The 25,132-nt window shown below is 42.2% G+C and overlaps 1 protein-coding gene across 5 annotated transcripts in view; it reads right to left on the bottom strand.

Moving 5' to 3' along the window:
• The window catches only part of SPIN1 (spindlin 1), a 66,258-nt gene that overhangs the window by 22,059 nt on the left and 19,067 nt on the right, over window positions 1–25,132 (bottom strand). For all 5 annotated transcript variants that reach the window (XM_074533454.1, XM_074533453.1, XM_074533457.1 and 2 more), the window contains exon 2: window positions 1,248–1,476. In XM_074533454.1, coding sequence (XP_074389555.1) covers window positions 1,248–1,299 — 52 coding nt within the window. In that variant the 5' untranslated portion in view covers window positions 1,300–1,476. The remainder of the gene's footprint in view (window positions 1–1,247; window positions 1,477–25,132) is intronic.

The following is a 25,132-nucleotide window of genomic DNA, read 5'->3' as shown; positions in this document are numbered from 1 at the left end:
TGGGACAGGTGCTCCAGCCCTCAGATTATCTTCATGGCCCTCCTTCTGGACTCAATCCAACTGATCCACATCATACTTACATTAGGAGCCTCAGAGCTGAATGCAGAACTCCAGGTGGTGTCTCATTGGAGTGGACTAGGAAGGCAGTAGCACATCCCTCAACCTGCTAGTCATGCTGCTTTTGATGCAGCCCAGAGAGGCCACTGGGGCTGTGAGTGTGTCTGCATGACTGTGACCTTGATGGGGCATGTTGAGCTTCCTATTTGCCAATACCCCCAAATCCTTCTTGTCAAGGCTGTCCTCAGTCCATTCTCTGTCCATGATATATTTGTGCTTGGAATTGTCCCAGCACAAATGCAGCCCCTGGCACTCGACTTTGTTGAACGTCCCAAGGCATGCAGGGCCCACCTCTCAGTCCTGTCCAGGTTCTTCCAGACAGCATTCCTTCCCTCCAGCATGCTGACTGCAACACAAACTTGGTGTCATCAGCAAACCTGCTGAGAGTGCACCCAATCCCACCATCCCTATCACTGAATAAGATGTTAAACAATGCTGCTCCCAATAGTAACACCTGAGGAGCTCCAGTCATCACTGTCTCCATTTGGTCACTGAACCAAGTGTTTAAGATTCTGCATTGGATCTCTCCTTTGAAACCCCTAGCTCTTACTTGAAAGATAACTGCATTACTATTGGAATCAGTACATGTTTCAAACAAGTGGCAGCAAATTTTAACACAGTTTCAGGTAAAATAAAAGTTTGAAAGTCTCCAAAGGGTTACTGAGAAATCCTCCAGCATCAGTTCCATGTTTCAATGAATCAAACGTGTATTTGGTGGCACCCAAATCATCTGTTGCATAGGTATTTTAAAAGTTAACTGAGCTTTCCCAATTGCACTTGTCAGTTGGTTTCTTGAGAGTTTCATAAAAGCTACTCACAATGGTTGGTGATAAAAAATTATGTTGGTTTTCCCACACAAGTCACTGATAAATAACTTTTGACAACACAAAATAGGACAGTCAGATTTGTACTGCTGCATTTACATTTAAATATACTAGTTAATTTTTTAGTTTGTCTTTTCAAGCCATGATCTTCTAGAATAAAAGCAAATTTTCTTTTAAAAGAGGAATGCTGACATCTAAAATTACCAACATGTGCAGAAAATCATTCACATATTTAAGAAGTCAGTAAAGTAAGAATGCTTTTCATCCATTAAAAGCAAAGAAAACCATTCAGAAAGAACACCTCACCTGCATCAGCTCTGGACCGCTGACCTGGTGATTTTCCAAATGGGGTCTTCATTCATCTGTGTTTAAGTGAGCAGCAAAGCTGCTGGACTAGGGTGAAAATCCAGTTCTTTCCAACTTCCAGGATATCTTCTTTTTAGTCTTAGGATGAGACAATCACTTATTAATCCACCATTCAATCAACAACTTGTCTTTCTTCAAATGTAAAAGATGCTCTTTCAATTACAGTACTCTGAAAAATAAAACAGATTAAGTTTATAAGTAGCTTGATTTTGAAACAAAAAATATTCCATCTTAACCAAGCCCTGCTTTAATGTTTGTTTTCATATGCAACAGGATATTCCTTCACATTTTATTATTCTGAAAACATTCAGCAACACAGGACATATATGGCTAAACAAATACAAGGGCTGCTACTTTTATCCCCTAATCACAGTGTATTTCTAGGTCACTATGTCAATTACAAAGAGAAAGGAAAGCTTCTTAAAAACCATTGAGCTTAACACAGGGAGGTAAGACTACTAACTTAGAGAAACTGTATTATCTCTACTGGGTTAAAGTACCAAAGTATCTAACCAATCTATTTGGTTAGAAATAATATGCTCCCACTCACATAGCAGAATAACTTTGCCTCACACAAGTTTAAAAAAGACTGGTGAAAAAAATGCAACGCAAAAGCTTTTAAAAGCACTGATTTCACTGCAATGACTGCTTATACCAGCAATTTGTTGAGAAGGTCAATAGTTCATAGATCTGATGATTCATAGATCTCTTTAAGTTTCTGGCAATTCTTTCCACCTAAGATCGTCAAATTCCTAAAGCACTTAGTCATCACATTCCTCTAGATAAGGGAAGTAACTGAGAACAATTTTTTAATACTCTTTCCAAGATTTAAAAACAGAAAATTTTTACCGTGTGAAAAAAATCTAAGCATTACAGGTTAATTTATTTCAGAATAACATTTATGGGCCAGAAACATTTGTGTATAAGAATTCCCTACTTCAGTGTTGCTTACAAAAGAGGCAAGTGAGATCAGATCACTTCCTTAAGAAATGTCACTGCTAATCTGTGAGAGATGGGGCCGGTCTAATCTGTGAGTCAGCACTATCTTCCCTCTTTTACTTCAGTTTTGGAAACTGTTGTCAATTTTCATACAGGGGTTAAAACCTGAAGAATGTCCCTAGCTAGTGATCCAGACAAGGAAAAAATGCAGCTTAAGCTAATGCCTTACTGAACAACAGAACATAAAGGTGACACATCTTAAGGTATGGTAAAACTGTTACACAGAAAAATGCATTTACATCTAACACTTGACAATTCTTTCATGAATTGTACCCATTAACTTCTTGGAACAGTACAGCAACTAAGTGCAATACACCTAGGAAAAATCAGTAGGGAGCCATCTGCAAATGTTAGAAAGATCTAACTTAAGCAATTTACAGTGATGAAGTCAATAAGAACTTCTGAAATTAAAAAATTATTTACAGAAACATACTAGTTTTCCACATTTCATCTCATCCTGAAATCTACCAGTGTATACCCAACCATGCTAAAAGCTACCATGGCAACAATATTCAACAATATTCCAACAGGAACCAATTAGTTTGCTTAACTACTTTACTACAAATACAGCATAAGGATTATTTTTCTACTGAACTCTGATGTATTCTCCTATGGACCAAAACACATTAATATAGAACCATCACAGATTATGAAAAACTAACTCTAAAATCACAGCACTGCTGTGATATACTACCATACTCAGTCTCACAGGTACTGCATAAAAATACAAGATAACTATTCTCCTCCAGCTATTAGTTGAGCTATTAGTTGAGAAGTAACTGTAATCGTATATCTTCTGATCTAAAAAGCCCCACAAAACTAAAAGAACAATCCCTCCAAAACACAAACCAACCATCACTACCTTCACAAATCCACAAAATGTGAAAAATCTTCAGATTCAGAAAATAATACATTCTTTTACAGTAAGCTGTTGAACTGTTATTCAAGGGAAGTATTTTGTAACACCAGTATTACATATTTCCCCCTCACAAGATTTCCAATTCACAGTGAAAATATAAAGTACTAGATATTTTGATTGCATTGCTTATGCAGTTATGTATAGAAAAATAATTAAACCAGAACAAAAGATATGGTTTTCTACCAGTAAAGTTTTTTTTAATAGAATATTCCCAAATTTGAAATCATGCTTTGGAGACAGAAAATTTATTTATAATCCTTTTAAAGTCACAATTAATTTGCTAGCACTTAATAAAGTGCTTCACTATGCTCTCTGAACCAATGGATGGACACAAGGCTATTGAAGTTAAAACCAGATCCAGCTGTTTAAACTGATTTGCTAGAAACTAAGTCAGTAACTGTTACCAGTTTCAAGCCCTATTGGAGATGAAACTTTGCTTTCCTAACACTAGTATTCTGAATTCAATACATTTCACTTGCATAGCAACATTTGTGAAGTTACTAACAATGAGGCATAAAATCTCATTTTCTGAAAACAAATTGATGCACTTTAAGAACACTTTGAATTTTGAGAATATGTAAGTTAAGTCTTACTTATTTAATTACAAATACACTAAATCCTGTTCAACTTAGGATTCTTAAAAGTGATAAATGACAAAATATCAGACTTAATGCCAACATGCAAATATCTTGATGTCCTAATATGAAAAATCATAAAGAGAAGATAATTAAGTCATAAAATGAAAAATCTTTTACTGCAAGTCTCAAGAAATGTCATGCTTCACATAAAGGTAGGAAACACAAAACCAAAACACACTTCTGATGCATCTTGTTTGGCAAAATGTAAGATGACCTATGAAACAATCAACTTTTTAAAGTCATTCTGTTGATAGTGGCAGATACACTAAAGTAAATCCAACATACATAAGTAGGGGTTTTTTGGATACAAAATGACACATCCAAATCGACTTTACAGATGAGACTTTACAGACTGCCAGTAACTTCTGGAAGAGAAGAACGACTGCCTACTTGTCAGACACCCATTCCCCCAACACCCAACAGCACAGGTCATGATCAGTGCAGCTGCAGGTTGCATGTACAAGACAGACATTGTTTTGAGTTGTGAGCTGCTACTCACCAGCCCAGGTGTGTTGCTCATCTGTTTTTACAAGCCTTTCTACACAAAAGCACACTTTATGAAAAAGAGTGGAAACTGATGACTGCTTTGTCTGATAGTAGTCTAATTATTGCAGAGTTTCAGAGGCTATTAAGTGTTAGATTAAAAACACTAGCATTACAAATTGTCAATCATACCAGTTCTATTTGAGAATAGTAGAATCATACTATCAAAACAGGCAGAAAGACATGACATAAGGACAGAAAAAAAAAGTAATGAAAAAAAGTTTTTGCAGTATAAAGGGAAATTATGGAAAAAACAACATGCACAAACTTCTTACTGTGAAATATCTTATCCCCTTTCTAAAAACTTAATTGTTTACAAACATTAAAATGGTTATATGAACTTTTAACTCCATGAAAATAAGTACAACCACCTAAAATAATTCTCTAGCTTAAATTTTACTTAACATTTATGTCTGTATTTCCATAAAATTGCATGCATTTCACTGCAACACATGGCATAATGCTGTTTAGTGAAAGCTTCATGGCTCTGCTATCCACTGAAGAGGGATGCTAGCAGACAAAACCAATGATAATTAATGCTGACACCAAGCATCACTATTTTAAGTGCCTCACTCCTAACCAGCATATTTAAATTTTACCATCATGAACACAGAAGAAAGTATTTGCTGAGGAAATGCTTTAGGGGTAGAGAAGTTTGGAAGGAGAGGAAGCATAATTGCATTTATTGCTTGCATTTAGATGATACAATTTCTGCCAAAAGTGGCAGGCTTGCACTTTCTCAGCTCTGTTCCAGCTGTCAGAACCACCAGTGATCAGGCCTTCTGGCACCACCTGGTGGGCTTTAATATTTTTACGTTGCTATCTAACACACTTCTGTATACAACTCACTGAGAACTTTCACGGCTAGCTGCTCAGGGGAGGACCAGTGCTTCACAAAAATGTTCTGGGGAAGGAGTCATTCTAAACTGAAATGCATACACTAAATTCCTTGGTAAGCAATTGTGACTTCCATAAATTAGCTCAGAGCTACTGCTATATGTTTAAGATGAAGTAGTAGTATAGTTTATTCCAGCACTAACAAGCTGGATGAAGTATGTTATTCAGCATCTTAGTCTGTTATTCAGACTCCCAATCCTTATCATATGAGCAGAAAGGACCATGCTCTGCAAGTCTTCTGCACCTGCCTCCCCAAAGGCAATTTTACTGTTAAGATTTCTCCTAAGTAATGATTGCAATAAAAATATGCTGGTTTTAGTTTGTTACTGTTGGGTTTCGTTTTTCATTACCTAATAAAAAACAATCCAAAATGCTTTCCTGTGGTACAAGAATTCAGCAACTCAAATTACAAATTTTTGAAATATCTTAGCAGCTGAATCAATGTATTAGTTACTAGGAACTTCTTTTATTCTACACTAGGAATTTGTGTAGGTAGTAAGATCAGATGTCTGAGAAGAAAGTACAGTTACAGTACATGAAATCTGATGATAAAAGTGATTTGCAGCTAACAACTACGGAAAAAATATTTTTCAGAAACATGTTTATGAACTGAAAGACCCCAAATAAGTACAACTACCACTCCACTATTATGGCCTCTGCAGTTTTACCTCTACCCAGAGAAGTGCTGTCTACAATTGTACAGAAACAAACAGCACTGGTGTGCAACTGTGTGTGCACATACACAAACACACCCATACCACCGCACTGGTACTGCTCTATGGGGCTTTGACTTGGTCTAGGGAAAGAAGGCCCTGCCACTAGCAGGGCAGTTAGACTAGATGTTGTTTAAATGCCCCTTCCAACACAAACTACTCTCATGACAGATATAAAACTCACAAAATTCAAAGTTAACTCTGCAGAGGGAGGCATATGTGGCCCGAAGTTTAGAGTCCGACTAGCTGAGGGCGAAAGGCCGACGCCCCTCTGCAATTCCTGGCCAGCACCCTTCGGCGTCTGATGGCCTCGGGCTGTGCTGGCTGCGGACTGGCTTACACCGCTAATATTGGAGAGGAACGGAGCTGACCATTTCCCGGGGGTTAAACATCGGTTTATTGAAGGTGTTGCGGGATCCAAACGCACAGAAACCAACCGGGAAAAAGTTTTTTTCATAGGGGGTGAAAACAGGATTATAAAGGAGGGGAGTGGGTACAGGTGGAACCAATCGGGAAAGGTGAGGGGATGAACTTCACAGAACTGACACTCCATGGAGACCAATAATCAAAAGGTAAAGGAGGTGTCCTGGGACCCCAGCCAACCACCATCTCCAGAGAGGAGAAGGTTCTCGAAACCTGGGAGGAGGAAGGGAGTGATTGACTGGACAGGGAGGAAACAACTTTCACTTATAAGGGAAACCAGGGGAGGAGCAATTACATATCGGCAACTATGAATAGCGGTTACTATAGCAACTTAGCTGACAGGCTAGCAGTGGCGGGAAAAACTGGGGGAACGAAACCATTTTACACATAATAGGGGAGAACAATACATAAATTGGGGGAATAACACAAGAAACTTAACAACACACTACCACATCTCCCCGTTTTTTACCAAATAAAAATTAAAATGAAGAGAAAAGTCCAAATTAAGCTTAGAATGCAGGAACTCGCGGCTGGTCATGACAAGTGTCTTTGTCTTCTGAACATTGCAAGGGACAGTGGCACTCGGCGCTGTCAGTTTTCTCCGGACTAGCTTGCAAATTAGGAGGATGAAAATCAAAAGTGAGTTGGGGAAATGTACTAAAAGACAAAAAGTGAACAGTTAAACGCAAAATACTTAAACAGATGGTTCTGCCCCAAATAATAAATCCAGTTCGGGAAAAGAAGAAGAAATGGGGAAGGGAGGTTGGGATTAATAAACCAGAGGTAGTTCAGTGACGAGAGGGGTAGGAGCAGCAGTCTCAGCATTGGGGAGGAAGTAAACATCTGAGGAAACTGATGGTGTTTGGGAGGGTTTTCTCCGTCGCCGCGAGCACGCCTGAACCTGTGACTCAGCTTCCTTCTGCATCCTCTGCTTCGGGATGAGGGGCCTGACCCATTTGGATGGTCTTTTTCCTCTTTCCTCTTCCTATCTTGCTTCATAGGGCACTGGGGCAACCAATGCCCCACTTTGCCACAGAGGCGGCAGGGGTGAGCTGCCGTCATCCTTCTCCCGGATCCCGGTGTCATTGGTCTGGTGGCGGTGGCAGCTTTGGCGTCTGTGTCTTCTGACGTCGGATACTCTGCGAAGGCTACGGAGGCTCTTTTGGGGCACGCTTTCGGGTCTTGTAGAGGAACTGTCCTGGCACACACTTCAATCATCATTTCTACTGTAGGTCGGGGGTTTCGAGGGAGAGATCGGATAGCCCGCCTGCACGCTGTGTTGGCATTGTAATAAGCCATCTGCCTAAGCATCTCCTCTCTCTCCCTTTCTCCTGGACCCTGCGCTTCAACGAACCGGTAGAGTCTTTCTATAAATTCTAGGTAAGGTTCCTGTGTGTCCTGCCTTATTTCTTCTTCTTCTAGCTGGGAGGTGATAGTAGCTAGCTTATAAAAGGCACGCTCCGCAGCTTTCCCTGTTTCCCTGAGTTGTTCTGTGAACAACGCCTTTGCCTGAGCTGCCCCACTCGCCCACTGCCCGGTGCCTACAAGATGGTCCTCAGAAATTGCCAAGCCCTCAGTGTCATGAGATGTGGAGGGGTTCTCCCAAAGCGTTGGGAGAACCTCTACAATCTGCCTCCTCCATTCTCCCGCCCAGACCCTAAATTCAACGGGTCTCAAAAGACTGGAGAAAAGAGCTCTCAGGTCCGCAGGCACCAGATTTCCCTGTGAGACCACCGGTCGAAGGAGCCCTCGGAAATATTCTGATTCCCGGGAGTGGTCACTCTGAGCCTTGCACAGTTCTATTATCTGGGCCTGGGCTATAGGCACCCACTGTGCCTGTGCATTCCCCCCTTCGCCTAGGTGGTAGGTTACCGGAGCGGCTTCTAACAGGGGAGCTTGCTCCGGTTTCCGGCTTCCCCCCCATCCTCCGAACACAAAGCGTGAGAGCTGGGGGGGGTGGCGTGGGAACTGAAACTGGAGGAGGTTGAGGCGGGGTTTGGCGATGACGCAAGGCAAAGGAGTGGGCGCGGCAAACTACCCTTCTCCGCCCCCTGGGCGGCGTTCGGAGGCAGAGGGAAAAACGAAAACGGAGCAGGGGGGGGAGGGAATGGGGGGCTGCACCGGGGGAGGGGTTTGAGGAGGAGCTGAAGGTGGGGCGGAGTGCTGAGAAGTGAGCGGGATGGAGGGAGGGTATGAGGGAGGGGTAACTGGGCAAGGGATGTGGTCAGGGTAAAGGAAGGGGTTGGTGCTTGGGAAAAAAGGGTTAGCGGAAGAAGAAGGAGCTCTGGCGGCAGAGACCGCGTGGTCCCCGCCATCTTGAACAGTAAAGGAGCTACTTTGTGGAATTTCATTACTAAGCCGAACAAACTTAGGGGTTGAAACTGGGGACTTGGGAACTGGGGTAGAGGGTGAGGATGGAGGAGCTTGGGCAGGGCTCCTCGAACGGGGAGGCTGAGCAGGTCGAGAGGGAGCAGGGGCAGAATGGTTTCCCTGCTTTTTGTTGGCCTTTAAAATCCCTTTCGAGGGCTCCTGCTTGTGGGAAGAGGGAGAGGGCTGGGGGGTAAGGATGCGGGAACCGGGAGAACTGGGGAACAAACTCGAAGAAGAAAGATCCTTTCTTGAACTCCCGGCTGGGCGCAGCGAAGTTAATACTTTGCTTGCCCAGTATGCCACGTTAGACAACCGGGGTTCCCCAGCGTTAACCTGTTGGTCTAATTTGGCCACAACGGCTGCCCAAAAACGCGGCTCTTTTGCAACTTCTGGGGAAACTTCAGGGAAATGTGAAAATACCCATCTAATCAACACTATCAACTCTTTCTTGGGGGCAGTAAAACCTCTTCCAAGTAACAAACCCTTAACTACAAAAAAAACTCCTTTTTGGGTTTTGCTCTGACCCACACCCATGATCGTGGGGGGTGTAGCGGCCCCGCCGCGGCAAACCGCGCGGAAAAGCCGCCCCGCGCTGAAAAAAGCCCGCCGCAACAGCTCAGTGCCGCGCCGAGAGCCCCGCTACTGGGCCCGGTGCCACCGTGCAGGAACACCGCGGGCGCGAAAGGCGGCAGACGGCAGTCCCCCGCGTAGAGCTCCCAGGGAAAATTAAAAAGGCAGGGGAGGAACCGAGTCCGGGGTTCACCTAATCAAACAGCGTTGCAAACGAAAAGTTCAGGCGGATTGGTCCACTGACACCGGAGGTAGTCTGACGGCTAGTAGATTTAAAGTCCAGTCCGCGGGGTACGGTGAAGCCCCCGCGTGGGCGCCATCTGCAGAGGGAGGCATATGTGGCCCGAAGTTTAGAGTCCGACTAGCTGAGGGCAAAAGGCCGACGCCCCTCTGCAATTCCTGGCCAGCACCCTTCGGCGTCTGATGGCCTCGGGCTGTGCTGGCTGCGGACTGGCTTACACCGCTGATATTGGAGAGGAACGGAGCTGACCATTTCCTGGGGGTTAAACATCGGTTTATTGAAGGTGTTGCGGGATCCAAACGCACAGAAACCAACCGGGAAAAAGTTTTTTTCATAGGGGGTGAAAACAGGATTATAAAGGAGGGGGGTGGGTGCAGGCGGAACCAATTGGGAAAGGTGAGGGGATGAACTTCACAGAACTGACACTCCATGGAGACCAATAATCAAAAGGTAAAGGAGGTGTCCTGGGACCCCAGCCAACCACCATCTCCAGAGAGGAGAAGGTTCTCGAAACCTGGGAGGAGGAAGGGAGTGATTGACTGGACAGGGAGGAAACAACTTTCACTTATAAGGGAAACCAGGGGAGGAGCAATTACATATCGGCAACTATGAATAGCGGTTACTATAGCAACTTAGCTGACAGGCTAGCAGTGGAGGGAAAAACTGGGGGAACGAAACCATTTTACACATAATAGGGGAGAACAATACATAAATTGGGGGAATAACACAAGAAACTTAACAACACACTACCACAAACTCCACATTGCAATCCCATGAACTGCAAGTGATTGTGATGAACTCCAGATTATTCAGGAGAAGACTAGAAGAATCTGAAATTTGTGCAGTCTTTTTTTGACAACGTGTCTTTAAAATTCAAGAGACAGCACACTACAGTTTCTAATTATTTACAAAAAAAATTTAGCATAAACAAATGGACAAGTTATTTACCATAATGAAAAACAATATAAAAAGGTTTGCTGTTAAATTCTTGGGGTTGTAGGGAGGGGGTGGAGCTCAGAACTGCATAGGTGTGGCTATTCTATAGCATCTACATGAGCACTGCAGGGCACAGCCCTGGGGAAAAGAAATCGTGACTACCCCGCAAAAATGACACAACTTTGTTTACCTCTTTTCAGAGAGGTTGCTCGAATCAGCTGAGTGGACATTGCCCTCTCTTGCCACTGCTGATCCATTCCTGTCCCTGAGGAGACTGCAGCTCTGGGTGTCAAACACAGCTGAGCCCAGTGAACAGTTAAAAGCCCTGGTGCTGCTGGGAACCTGTGGAAACCCAGGGAATCAAGCCATAACAGAGTGAAGAGGGCAAAAGCAGAGACACTCGAGTGGGAATCAGCCATGGGGAACAAAGCAGTGGCATAGCACAATGTGAATGATCTTGCTTTCAGGGGTCTGTCATTGTTTTTCATTGTCTCAGACCTGCAGGACAGAGAAAGCCAACTGTGGGGAGCAGCTGCCATCTTGTGCTTGTCCTAGCTGCCACAGAGAACTACGTGGAGGTGGTGAATGCCTGTTTTTGTCTATAATGCACCTTCTCTTCCTGCATATTTTGTTATAATATTGCTACTATTACTGTGTATTTCTTATTCCACTGCTGTTCGCTTTCACTAAATTGTGATCACTGCTGTTTGTTTTCACTAAATTGTGATCTAACCCTTGGAGTCTCTGTCTTTGTCAGGAAGAAGGAGAGAGGCTTATTTGGAGTTTAATTTGTGGCTGGGGTCAAATCACTATTCATTGGTGCCCACTGTGAGCCACAAAAGGGTTGAAATAACTCTGATCTAAGAATCTGTCTCATTAGGTACAGAAATCACTATTTACAGCTGCTCTGTTTGTTCATGGAGGTGTGATATTTAACCCTGCATATGCTCCTATACATGCTCCCCATGATGCTATTTTTACGGAGTAGGAAGAAGGACCAGGATTGCTTTGTTGCTGTACTGTGTGACATGATAACATCAATGGCAATAAAGGTCACCTGGGATGTGTGTTCAGTGCTGTTCACTGGTCATGGCCTTGGCTGCTGCCTCTGAGGATTCATTAATACTAACACCCAGCCTGTAGAGGGGCCAGAGAACAATGATTTTTCTCATCCTTTCACCCTTTTTTCCTCCTTTGAGCATCCTACAACAGTTTTTGAGAATCTTGAATTCCATTTGGAAGTTAAAGAAAGCATATTCTAATTGTAATATCTGCCAAATTTCTTCGGTGCAGTCTAGAATAAGTGAAATTTAGAACAAATTACGTCTACACAATGTTTTGAGTGAGCATAGACACATTTAGGGAAGCTGTTCAGTGAACTGCCCTGAATAGTCTGAGTAGTCTGAGCTGAACAGTCATGAGTAGTATGGGATGGTGGAGAAAATAAGCCAGCTTTTAAAGGAGCATGCTGCTCCAGTGGTTTGGAAGTTCAGCCCTGAAAAAGAGAGGACCTTGATAAAGCGGCAAAATATTTGAAAGGAAAATGCTGTGACAGCTCCAGAGAGGCGTAAAGTTATGCAACTTGCTGACACTTGTCAGACACTGCTTCTGTGCCTGACAGCATGCCCAGGGGAAGGAGAAGAAAGCAGAGCAACAGGCAGCAAGGTGACTCAAACTGCAGCTGAACCAGAGGAACAACCCATGCCAGCAGCAGCTGCCCCTGCTCAGAAGAAAAAAATTCAAGAACAAATCAATTCACGTGGTGAGGGATGAGGACCCTCAAAACCAGAGGCAGAGACAGGGCTGGACATAATCACCTGATGCTTATCCATGGATGAGCTCTGAGATACACAAAAAGATTACAGCCACCAGCCTGGTGAGCCCTACTCACCTGGCTGCTTGATGTTGGGATATTGTGGCAAATGGTGCAACACTAGATGGCAATGAAGCCAAGCAATTAGGATCTCTGTCCTGGAATGCAGGCATTGACCAGGGGATTTAGAAAAGACCAGGAACTCTCAGTCTCTGCAAGTAACCCCTGCCAAGTCTGATGGAGAGGTACTTTTGCACAGATGACCTTTTAATGCACCAACCAAGTGGAACACCACCAAGGCAAGGTATCCAGTACCTGAGAGAATTAGTTATAATGGAGGTAATCTGTAAGATTCAAAAAATGAGCAGTCCCCTATAAATACAGATGAATCCAATGTGCACAAAACATGTGGTGAAGTTCCTACAGAGTGTGCCAGTGTCACATGCCAACTCACTGGCAGAGAAGTCATAGAGGGAAAAAAGTGAACAATTTGGCTACCAAACTCCAGCTATATAAAGAAACAATCTCCATCCAAATACAGGACTGCATCTCATCTGTGAAATGATTGTCCAAGGACTCACAACAATGTAATGGGAAAATTAAAGAGGACCAACAACAATTTAAAAAAGACTACCCAGAACTTAAGGAGGAAATGTCCCATGCCCTGCCAGTACAGATCAGAGCTCCTGCTATTAGGGAGCGGGTGCTCCCCAGCTAGAGAGAGAGGGTGCACACCACAAGGTAATCTGTGGCTCTAGATGCATGACCACTGAGAACATGTGAGGAAATGGGATGGAAACCCCACCTCTGCTCTAGCAGCACTTCTGTTGAGATGAATAATAAACACCACATTAAACTCTTTGATAATAAACGCAGCTCCAGTTTTCCTTGGGCAAGACCTCAGAGAGATTAAAAAGGCTGATGTTATTTCTGATCCTCTTGAAAGGACCTCCAGGTCATATTTACAAGAAGTAACAAGTACCATGACCAGACCAAGAGATGCCCTGCCTCTGAACAGGAGGGGGAAAGGAATGATCATGTCTACTTGGAATATGGATCTGATGCCCTGGCACATAAGACCCATGAGAATGTACAGCTCTAACTGGCACCAACACACTGATGCCATCAAGGTATCTAGGGGCAGAATCCATCTCTATTTCTGGGGTGACAGGGGGATCCCAACAGTTGACTGTGAAAGCTGAAGTAAGCATGACTAGAAACGAATGACAAGAACATTCCCTCAGGAATCTGTGGCTCTGGGTGCCAGGAAAAGCAGAGTCCAGAGGAGTTGAGTGGAGACGTCAAAAGTAGTGTCACTGGCTCAAGAAGCCACCAGGAATGATACAGTGATGCAGTGTGACATGGATGGCCTTGCTTTTGGGGATTTTTCTGCCATTGTTTTCTGTTGTCTTGGCCTTGGCGACAGGTAAAGCTGGCTGTGAAGAGCATCTGCCATCTTGTCTTTCTCCAGGGAAACCACACAGTACTGAGTGCAGAACAGCGACCAACCTGCCTTTACCCTGGCGGCCAGGCAAAGCTAAGTCATGGTGATGAACACCTGCTTTTGTGTGTAAAGCCTTCTCATTTTCTATACTTTTGTTATCAGCATTGCTACTATTACTGTATGTTTCTTATTCCACTCCTGTTTGCTTTCAGGAATTGTTATGTCAACCCATAGCATCTGCCTTTCCCTCTTCTCTTACTAGAAGGGCAGGGAGAAGAGACATGTCTTATTTGGAGTATAGTTTCCAGCTGGTGTTAAAACACCACAGTTATAAAGATAAGAGTAAAACCAGGAAAGCTGACATAACGTAGGAATCCTAAAATAAATTTGGCAACACTATAGTAGAACAATAAGTATGAACAGTAATTACGTTGAAGAATTATCCCAGAGGTTTAGAATTACATGGGTAGCTTTAAAAAGGGTACTATTCTTTCAGAACGCTGCTATCTCAGGCAGCAGTTTGAGCAAGTTTCATTAAACCTATCATCTTTTAGCGCATGTCCTTACCATAGCTCTTTTAAAGTTAGGAACGGTGATCAAGGTGAAAGGTGGATTTATTTTGTCTGAATTCATTAACTTGAAATATTATATAGTCTTACAAGATCACATGTAGATGGTAACCTGTGAATACTGCATTCAAAAGTTCTTACACACATTAAAAATAAAGATGAATGGTAAAAACAGAGAGAAATCCCAGAATTGCAATTTCCATTGTTTCCTATCCAGTCTTTTTACTTTCTCAATTAGCAAAATGTAGCAGTTAGAGAACCCAGTAGAGTTTGTGCTTTACTTCCATTTCCTTCATGTTATATCATTAAAGCAGCTCACTCACTTAATCAAGTTCATCATTACAATGGGTGTAACTTTAAATAAACTCTGAAGTGTGTATTTGGGTTAATTTGCAAAGACAGCAGTAAAAACTTCATTAGAGTTGGGATTACAAAACAATACTTTAAACAAATGGGCAAGTTATTTACCATTATCTTTTTTAATTTCAGAGACTTAATAACACCTTTATAGAATTAGAGTATTACCTTGCAAGACTAATTTTCAGAACACCCTCACTACACCTCTAAACTGCAATAAAAGCACCAGTGAAGAGGTCAGGAAGGCACAGGATTCTCAGCCCCCATGTTAGAATGCAGCTTGTTCTGATTTAAGAAAAAAGCGCTTTAGGCTGAATGATAAAAAGATGTTGTTTTCTCCAAGCTTATATGTAATTTTTAGTGTCTACATCTACATATATTTTAGCATACCCTTACGCTTACATATATTTGTATGCACATGCATTTGCAGTATCCCTCATCATTGTGGGAGATTCAAGGTACTAAAAATAAGTCTTCTTATCTGCATTAGAGTACCCATCCATCAATAGCATGAAAAACCAAAAACCCCACGGAAATAGGACGTTTCACGGTCTACTGAGAAACCCCAAACATCCAAAACACAGAGTAATCATGTTAGACTCTACCATGCAGGAGAACTGCTTAAAATTACAGGAAGAACACATTATATCGCATTTGATGGCAAGAGTGGATGATGTTCCTTGAAAAGGCCTGGATTCCTGGGAGAAAAATCAATTTCAGAATTCTAAGCACTATGCAAAGAAGGACAGGGTTTGTCTTAAAACGTTCACATATAAATTTGTATTGTAGTTTAAAATGAGTAAAATCCATAGGTGAAAAGTGTCTGTGAGATGTGGAACTTCCCCATTGTTTTCCAGCCCAATATAAGAGTCAATATACCTAACTAGTGCCACATCACTGAAATTGATTACTGAAGTTCAGCTTTAGGGAGTCACAGTCTTTCCAAACAGCAAGAAGCACTTTCCTGAAAGTTTAGGTATCTAAAATCCAATGCCTACTCTTCTTAAACATAGCAAGGGGTCACTTTCTAAAGTGTCTAGAACCTACTGCATACAAAGAATAGAAATATTTCAGACTTTCTGGGCAACTACAAATTAAGATTATGTCATCTTGATTCTCCTGAATATCACTGGCTTGATATTTTATGCCACACCTCAGGATATAGCACAACATGAATGTGGAATTCTGGCCTCAAGAATGCTATTGTTTTCACCTGCCTTTGGGTGCTACTCAGAAAGATCATCTGGCTTGCTTCCTTTGTGGCTCCTTTAGTGTGGAAGGCAACATTTTCAACATACTTAACACAAAACAAAATAGCAAGTATGTATGACCACAAAACAACTACTTTTTAGCTTCAGGGTTACAAAGGCCCAGGCTGTACCAGCCTAGGGTCTAGGGTTTTGGGGTTTTTCCTTTTGTTTGTTTTTGGGGGGTTTTTTGGTTTTTTTTATAATGGGGAAATGAAAAAAAAAAAAAAACCCTGACTACAAATTGCCTAAACAATACTAGCAAACAAAATCAGAGGTTGAAGCATGATCCATTAGAGACCTGGAATTATCAGTTCCTTGCACGTGGGTAAGAATCTCAACATAACCTGTGAAAAATTCCATAGTTAACTTGCATTATCTGTCCATGCACTTGAAGAAATCAATGTGTAGGAAACTTTAATATGCAGTTATTGTAAGGAAACAGTACTCTACAGGTTCACAGAACTGTGAGCTCAATGCACAGAAATTCTTCTCATAAATAGATTTCTTTTTGAGGGCTCTTGTAGCTCAAACACAGATGGAAATTAAGCTCCAAACTACCACTTCTCTTCCTCCAACAGCTCCAGTGAGAAAGGGACAAAAAGGCAGAGATTATGGATTGAGACAACAATTCAATAGAAAAACAGCAATGAGCTAAGGAACACAAACAGTAGTAGCAACAATACTAATAACAGCAGCGTATAGAAGAGGATGATCATATGCAAAAAATGCTTATAGAAGTCCACGTGACCCAGTGTTACCTTGTCCAGTGACACACAGATTCCTCAGACAAAGGAGAATATTGCAGACTTTACCACAGCCACCATCTTCTTCCCTGAGCCCAAGACAATGAAAAACAATGGTACACGAATCATCCTGGGAAGTTTAGGAATGACGCTGACGCACTTGAATGCATCCAGAAGAGGGCAACAAGGCTGGTGAAGAGCTTGGTACACAAGCCTGACGAAGAACAGCCGAGGGAGTTGGTGGTATTTGGCCTGGAGAGGAGGAGGCTCAGGGGTGACCTTTATCACTTTCTACAACTTGTGAAAGGGGGCTGGAGCCAGCTGGGGGGTTGGTCTTTTCTCCCACAAGAACAAGAGGACACAGTCTTAAGCTGCACCAGGGGAAGTTTAAGTTAGACATTAGAAAAAGATTCTTCGCTACAAGAGTGACTGGGCACTGGAATTGTCTGCCCAGGGAAGCGGTTGAGTCACCATCCCCAGATGTGTTTTAAAAAAGACTGGATGTAGCATTCTGTCCCATGTTTAGCTGATGAGGAGGTGTCGGGTCATAGATTGGACTTGATCATCTCAAAAGGTCTTTTCCAGCCCAGTTCACTCTGTGATTCTGTCTCCACCCATGCTCCTTCCTCAGGCCTAAGACAAAAACCATCATGTACATATCCCCCAGCTGGACTGCCCACACACTACTCTGTTGGCTCCTTTGATCTCCTGAAGAAACTGAACAAAATAAAGGCCATTCTGCATCACGTTCCCTTTTTCTCCAATTTAAAGCCATGCCCTCTAATAATGATGGGGGTGCTGTAAAATAACCTGGCCCTGTCCACACAGTGTGGACATCTCCCTCCTGGCAACTGTGATGAAATTATCTCTGTCCTAGCCAAAATTAGGACAAGTGTGAAATTAAGATCATAGAATAAGGATGGAGATTACAGATCAGAAGTTTCAATGTGCCTTAACTGTTAACAAGGGAAGGAGTGAGGGAGAATACAGAGGATTCTGACATGCTCTTTTACTGGTGGTATGTATATGAGCAGTTGCTTCCCATGCATTTTAGTACAGCGAGAATTTTTGTCCTGATGCATTAACCAGATGTGCTAATCAGATCTCGCCTCTCCCAGGCCTAGAATTAGCAGTTTCATGTTGCAAATTCTTTCCTTCTGTCCCTGACCTCAAGTTTTCACTGTGATGCTTTATTTTACAGACAAGTACCTTCTGTGGCCTTGACAATCTGACACAGGAAACTGTGCTCTTTAAGTCCTTACACCTTACACCCCATGGCTCCAGGGACTCTTTTCTTCAGCTCATAGGTTGGCCACAAGGGTGATGTATATGAAGCAACAGAAGAAGAAAAGACAGAAGCAATAACATGAACAGTCATACAATGTACAATAGCTATCCAAATCATTAAAAACGCAAATCCAATGGCAATCATCAACCCAAGTCTCATTAGCCACTTCCCCGACCCTCCCCATATCCTTGAGTCCCAAGGATCAAAGTACTGACATAATCCAGGAACTGGTGCTAACTCCTAGAGAACTGTCTTGGTCTTGGAGTGATTGGTAGCAATTTCTCTTAATTCTGCCTTGGGCTTCTTCAGTCAATGCCACTGCACTGTGAACAGTGATACAACATTCAGTTTTATTAAGATTTAACATTCCACATACCCCTTCCTCACTTAATAATAACATATCTAAAGCCCTTTTAGACACTTTTTTTGACTTGCAGTTTAAGGTCTCTGAACACATACCTCATCCAGTCACTGAGTGTATGTATCTTCAACATAAAAGGTTCTCTTGCAAAACAGAAACCACCTCTCATACAAAAGGTTCTCATGCAAACACATCAGTCCACTGGGCCCATACTCTATTTCTCCAGGGGATGGAGTACAGCTCTGGAGAAGGGCAGAAGAAGACAGGGAGAGGGATCCTTTCTCACTCTGGGCTTCTTGGTGGTGGGCATCCCCAAGTCGTTCTTCCAGGAGTACCACCCACATGGTCCAAGTTCACACACAAAATCACAAGGTTGGAAGCGACCTTCAAAATCATTGAGTCCAGCCCACGCCCTAACACTTCAGCTAGACCATGGCACTGAGTGCCACATCCAGTCTTTAAACACATCTAGGGACGGTGACTCCACCACCCCCCTGGGCAGGCCATTCCAGTACTTTATCATCCTTTCTGTAAAAAACTTTTTCCTAACATCCAACCTATATTTCCCTTGGTGCAGCTTGAGACTCTGTCCTCTGGTTCTGTCAGTTGCTGCCTGGAGAAAGAGACCGACCCCCACCTGACCACAGCCACCCTTCAGGAAGCTGAAGAGAGTGATAAGGTCACCCCGAGTCTCCTTTTCTCCAGGCTGAACACCCCCAGCCCCCTCAGCCATTCCTCACAGGCCTTGTGTTTCCAGCCCCTCACCAGCCTCGTTGCCTCCTCTGGACATGCTCAAGCGTCTCAAGGTCCTTCCCAAACTGAGGGCCCAGAGCTGGACACAGCACTCCAGGTGAGGCCTCACCAGTGCTGAGTACAGGGGCAGAATGACCTCCCTGCTCCTGCTGGCCACACTATTCCTGACACAGCCAGGAGCCATTGGCCTTCTTGGCACCAGGGCACACTGCTGGCTCATGCTCAGCTGGCTGTGGACCAGCACCCCCAGGTCCCTTTCTGCCTGGGCCTGTCCAGCCACACCATCCCCTGCCTATAATGCTGCAGGGGCCTATAACGTGATTGTGGCCAAAATACAGGACTTGGCACTTGGAGTTATTAAACTTCATCCTGTTAAGACTCTGCCCAACCATTCCAGGTTTCTCTGCAGAGCCCTCCTACCCACCACAACAGATCAACACACACTCCCAGCTTAATGCTGTCTGCAAATTTACCATTAAAGACTCAACACCGTCATGCATGTCATCAATAAAAATATTGAACAGAACTGGCCCCAGCACAGACCCCTGAGGGACACCCCTGGTGACTGGCCCCAGCTGGATGCAGCACCATTCACCAGAACTCTCTGGGCCCGGCCATCCAGCCAGTTCCTAACCCAGCAAAGAGTGCTCCTGTCCATGCCCTGGGCTGCCAGCTTTCCCAGGAGTGTGCTCTGGGACACAGTGTCAAAGGCCTTGCTGAAGTCCAGGTACAACATCCACAGCCTTTCCTGCATCCAGCAGGCAGGTCACCTGGTCAGAAAAGGAGACCAGGTCAGTCAAACATGACCTACCCCCTCCATGTTGGCTGGGTCTGATACCTTGGCCATCCTGTAAGGGCTGTGTGATGACACTCAGTACAAACTGCACCATTACCTTGCCAGGTACTGAGTAAGGTACAAGCTACCTGGCCTAAAATTACTGGGATCCTCCTTTGCACCCTTTTTGTGAATGGGCATCACAGCCATCTGGAACCTCACCAGTGAGCCAGGACTGTTGGTAAATGATGGAGAGGCTTTGCAAGCTCATCTGCCAGCTCATCACTCTGGGGTGGATCCCATCTGGGCCCATGGATTTATGAACATCCAAGCAGCTCAGCAATTCTCTGACTGCCTCCTCTTAGATAATGGAGGGACCATTCTGCTCCCTGACACCATCTACCAACCCAGGAGGACAGCAGTCCTGAGGACAACCCATCTTCCCACTAAAGACAAAGGCAAAGAAGGTGTTAAGCACCTCTGCCTTCTCCTCATCTGAAGTTACTAAGTTCCCTTCTGCATCCAATAGAGAGCAAAGGTTAGTCTTTCCCTTCCTTTTACTATTCGTATATTTGTAAAAACATTTGTTATTATCTTTTACAAAAGTTGCCAAATTAAGTTCAAACTGAGCTTTGGCCTCCCCAGCTTTTTTCCTACATGACCTAGCAAGCCCCTTAAATACTTCCTGAGAACCTTGACCCTCCTTTCAAAGATGATACATCCTCCTTTTTTTCTTCAATTCCTTCAAAACCTCATTGCCCATCCAGGCTGGACATTTGCCTCACAGATTCATCTTTTGGAACACAGGGACAGTCTGCTCCCATGCCCTCAAGATCTCTGGTTTGAAGCATGCCCACCTTTCCTTGACTCCTTTGTTTTTAAGGGCTACTTCCCAAGGAACTCTGAATAAGTCTCCTAAACAGGCCAAAGTTTGCCCTCCTGCAGAAGTCCAATGTAAAAGTTACACGTATGCATGGCCATACAAGCATACCCCCTTGAGACCTGTGTTTGACCGATGATAATTCTATGAGCAGTTGCTTTCTTTCACACACTTTTCACACACACAGTAGGAATCCTTGGATGCATTAACCAGGATGCACTAACAAGGATCTGCCTCCTCCAGGCCTAGAATTAGCATCTTCCTGTTGCAACTTCCTCTGTTTTCTGCTATCTAAAATTGCTGCTGTGCAAGTTCGCCTTATGGTAAGTTCCTTCTAAGGCCTGGACAGGCAACTGTGCTCCTAAAGTCCTTACATTTGGGTTATATCAGAACCTCTTTTTACATTAAATATTACCTAAAGTCGTGACTTTGTATTCTTTTAAGAAAATAAGGACTGTTAAAGGAAGTAGAAACCCAATAGCATGTTTTTCATCAAAAAACATGTGAAGAATCTTGGTTCACAACATGTATGTTAAAATTATGACACAGTTTTCCCTGATCTTATTTCAGCACACTCTGTGCTAAGAACACTGAAAATAAAACAGAGCCCACGATCAAACATCAGATCTCAAACACGAACTGCTGTTGCCCAGGCTGTTGAAACTCCAAGATAGCAATGTTTTGATTTTAGATTTCTTATTTCAGAGCAATAAAAAAAAATGCTCAAAGAATACAATAACTAAACAAAACAGCAGTGTACAATACTAAAAACAATCTAAAATACCTGAACCTCATCTAAATATTACATTTGAGAAAAATGCAATTCAGAGATCAAATCCCTAAAAACAGCAAGCTTGAGCTTTTGCCTACAAACCCCTAGTTGATAAGTTAAAGCAGGCTTCTAAATTACTTTTACATTTTTAAAGACTTTTTCTATAGAACTCAAGGAAATTTTTCTTTTTCTCCAAATCATGTAAATCAGTATTAGCACTTTCTTAGTAGGATCTTTTAAACTTGCTGTGATGCATTGCCACTTAGTAAGAGTCCAACAACTATTAAGGGGAAAGTTGAGCAACCCTTACACTTGCTTAATTATAATTGCACAGCATTTTTATAAAAATACAGTTCATTATTTCCATGTTAATTTGAGCTCTGCTCCTCTCACATTCGCAACATTTTAAGTACATGCATAATGACCATTTAAGAGATGAGGTAAGCCTCAACAGGCACACAGCAGCAGTCGCTACTGGTGCCACATAAGCACGTTCAAATGCTTCTATCGAGGGTATCAGGTTAACAAGTCTGTACCACCAGCAGCATGTAGGCTTGCCTGGCTGCCCACATTTACCATACACTGGCTACCCTTCCAGACTGGAAGGTCTCTTTACCTCTCAAAGCCACTCTGCAGTTGCTAAAGCTATCTGCCACTATGAAATATTGAACTAAAGTAAGCCAAGAATTCTCTAACTTCTTTTAAAACACCTTAGTCCTCAACAACTGCCTTACATTCTCTCTTTACCCCTCCCCCGACCTCAGCCTTTGGTCTTTCTTCCATTTAAGTCATTCTACCATTGCTTCATAGGAAAAATCCTTCAGTCATTTGACCACAACCACTTCAATCAGTTGCTCAACTTTTTTTACACAGTTCCTCATACCAATAATCTTGTGATTCCTGCAGCATTTTTTTCTATCCTAGGCTGTTTGCAAAACCAACCAAAGCTAATAGTACGCTGTTCTCTGTGGCTTCTGGCCTCTCACTGAGGGCTACTTGTCACAAATAAAATTCATAGCCATCACTATGAAAAATTCTACATTTCAGTCAACAGCAGAAGCATTAAAAAAGCAAAAAAGCAGATCACAGAACACAAACTAAAAAATTCTCAGTGGTTGTCTTCACCAGTGCAACAAGTAACACTACAAATTACAGTTGCAATCCTACCTAGCCCACACCACGCTGCATAGAAAACGTGGGGATTTACCAAGCTCTGGTGCAGGGGGTCTTTGGTTAAGTATGCATAAACAAGAATTGTTCAATGCTTATTTCTTTGAGTTGAAGTGATCCATTAGCAGTTCACAAATTTTTTTCCACTTATAAAAACCTATGCCCTTAACAAAGATATATTCTTTACACTTATCAATTTCAAATCTTTGATACAAAGTCTGACATATTAATCAAGAACAATACAGTTTCTTTCTGAAAGAAAAAAATCAGTTTTTCCTAACTACATAGTTATAAAAAGACTTAAGAAATTTTGATTGAAGTTTCATTATGAATTTTCTTTTAAATTTTTGAGGCCATATCCAGGCTAAGAAATACTAATGTCAACCACAAGCACTGCAAATAAGCAGTACCACAAAATTCTTAAATGCCTGCTTAGAACCACTCCCCAAATACACTCAACTTACTAGTTCAAAATGCAATAAAAGGAAGCCATTTTAATCCCTCAATTTACACCATGTTCTGGCCAGCTCTTTTCACCATTTTGTTAGTAGACTGATGTTTCACTATGCAGTCTTAAAACCAATGAACCCTTTCTGCCTTTCATCCAAGGATGTCTGATTTATAATCAATTAGGCCATACAAACTGATAGAAGGGCTAGAGCAAATATTCAGTTCACCAGCTAATAATGAAAAAATCTCACAGAATCATTAAGGTCTGAAAAGACCTCCAAAATTAACTGTCCTTGACAGAAAATAAGGAATTTTTTGTGGAACTTAGTGCTACAATCCAGTTGACAAGCAAGAACACAATCTTGCTTGTCAACTAGATTGTAGCACTAAGTGCTACATCCAGTCACTTCTTTCACAATTTCCTGGGCAGCCTGTGACTATACCTCCAAAAATATTTGTAGCTTAGTTCACAAACATGCATCATAGAGAAGTACTGAATCAAACATGTTGGTCAGAAAACTGATATCTGACAAGTCATGTCATACATAATTTTCACTTATTTATTCAAAAGTTTTAGCCAGTCAACACCAACATGCAGGGCACACATAGGCCCATACACTGCAATTTCTTGAAATCTAAAAGAGAAAATGTTTTTTAAATATTATTTGAAGTATTACTTAAGTTGTTTTATTGCTTTTGTACTTTATACGAAAACAGTATTTTCCATTACAGTACATAAAACTCAATTGATTACACACTTGATCTTATATTACTACTCACAACTTTCAGAACAAAAGAGGCAGTACAGAAGTTAAAAGCATTTTTCAAATTTCCTTGCAGTCATCATCTATCAGGAATAGAACTAATTAAAACTAACACTGGTCAGAATGTAATGCAACCACATGCATCCATGCATGTGAAAGCAAGAGAAAGAAATGCTCACAGGTTAATTCAAGTGACCTCTCTGTTTGATGGCTTAAAAAGGCAGAAAACTTATCTAGAGTTTTCTGATCTAAAGTTTCTCTGGGCTTTCTAGATCTAAAGCCCAGAGAAACTTATCTAATATAGCTGACCCCAGCACACAATTATCACATGTCAAAAAGTATACACTTTGCATACTTGCACATTAAGCAAGGGACAGTTTGAAGCTACTCAGAATAAGTAAGGTAACAAGTATTTCTAGATAAAGAGCATGAAGCTATTTTTCCAGCAGAATAATTAAAGAGGATTATGAGCTTTAGATCTACAGGAGATCCATTCCTTTCCTATGTACACAGGGAAATAGTTTCCCTTTTACAGGAAGCATTCATATAAAATTCTTCTTTCTGATTTGCTTACTACTCACTGCTTTACTGAAATATAGTTACATATCTGTACTACAATTACTAACTACACAGGAGGTTCTTCACTGTTTTTTTGCTACTAAAGTTCTCAGAGCCGAAAGCCGAAACAGTTGTCTTTCTTAGGTTTTTTACTTCAAAGAGTATCTTTTATCACAGTTAAACCAAGACTTTTTCCACTCTCTAAAGCAGGTAATCTGTGACAATAAAATCTACTGATATTAGAAATGCTTCAGGCATTTTCAATATAATTTCAGAGGCCAAATATTCCAGCTCTAAATAATGCACTGACCATTTAGCCCAGTTTTCCAGCAGCTCAGCATCTTCCTTTTATTTTTCTGTATTGTTAAGATGTGAAGATTTAGCACATGTCCCTGCTCTAAAGAAAGATTTGGTTAAAAAGAAACCTGACTTCTCTTCCTCCAATTTCCCAGAACACTGGCTATTAAATTATAACTTCCTGACAAGCTGGTGAATTTTATTTTCTCCATTAAATTCTGTGCTAGGTTTGGCTGGGGTAGAGTTTAATTTTCTGGTTGGTATGGGGCTGTGTTTTGGATTTCTGCTGAACACAGGGCTGATAACATCAGGAATGGTTTTATTATTGTTGA

This window comes from Zonotrichia albicollis, chromosome Z (assembly GCF_047830755.1).
Source record: "Zonotrichia albicollis isolate bZonAlb1 chromosome Z, bZonAlb1.hap1, whole genome shotgun sequence".
NCBI lineage: Eukaryota > Metazoa > Chordata > Aves > Passeriformes > Passerellidae > Zonotrichia > Zonotrichia albicollis.
This window is presented reverse-complemented; position numbering and strand designations above follow the sequence as displayed.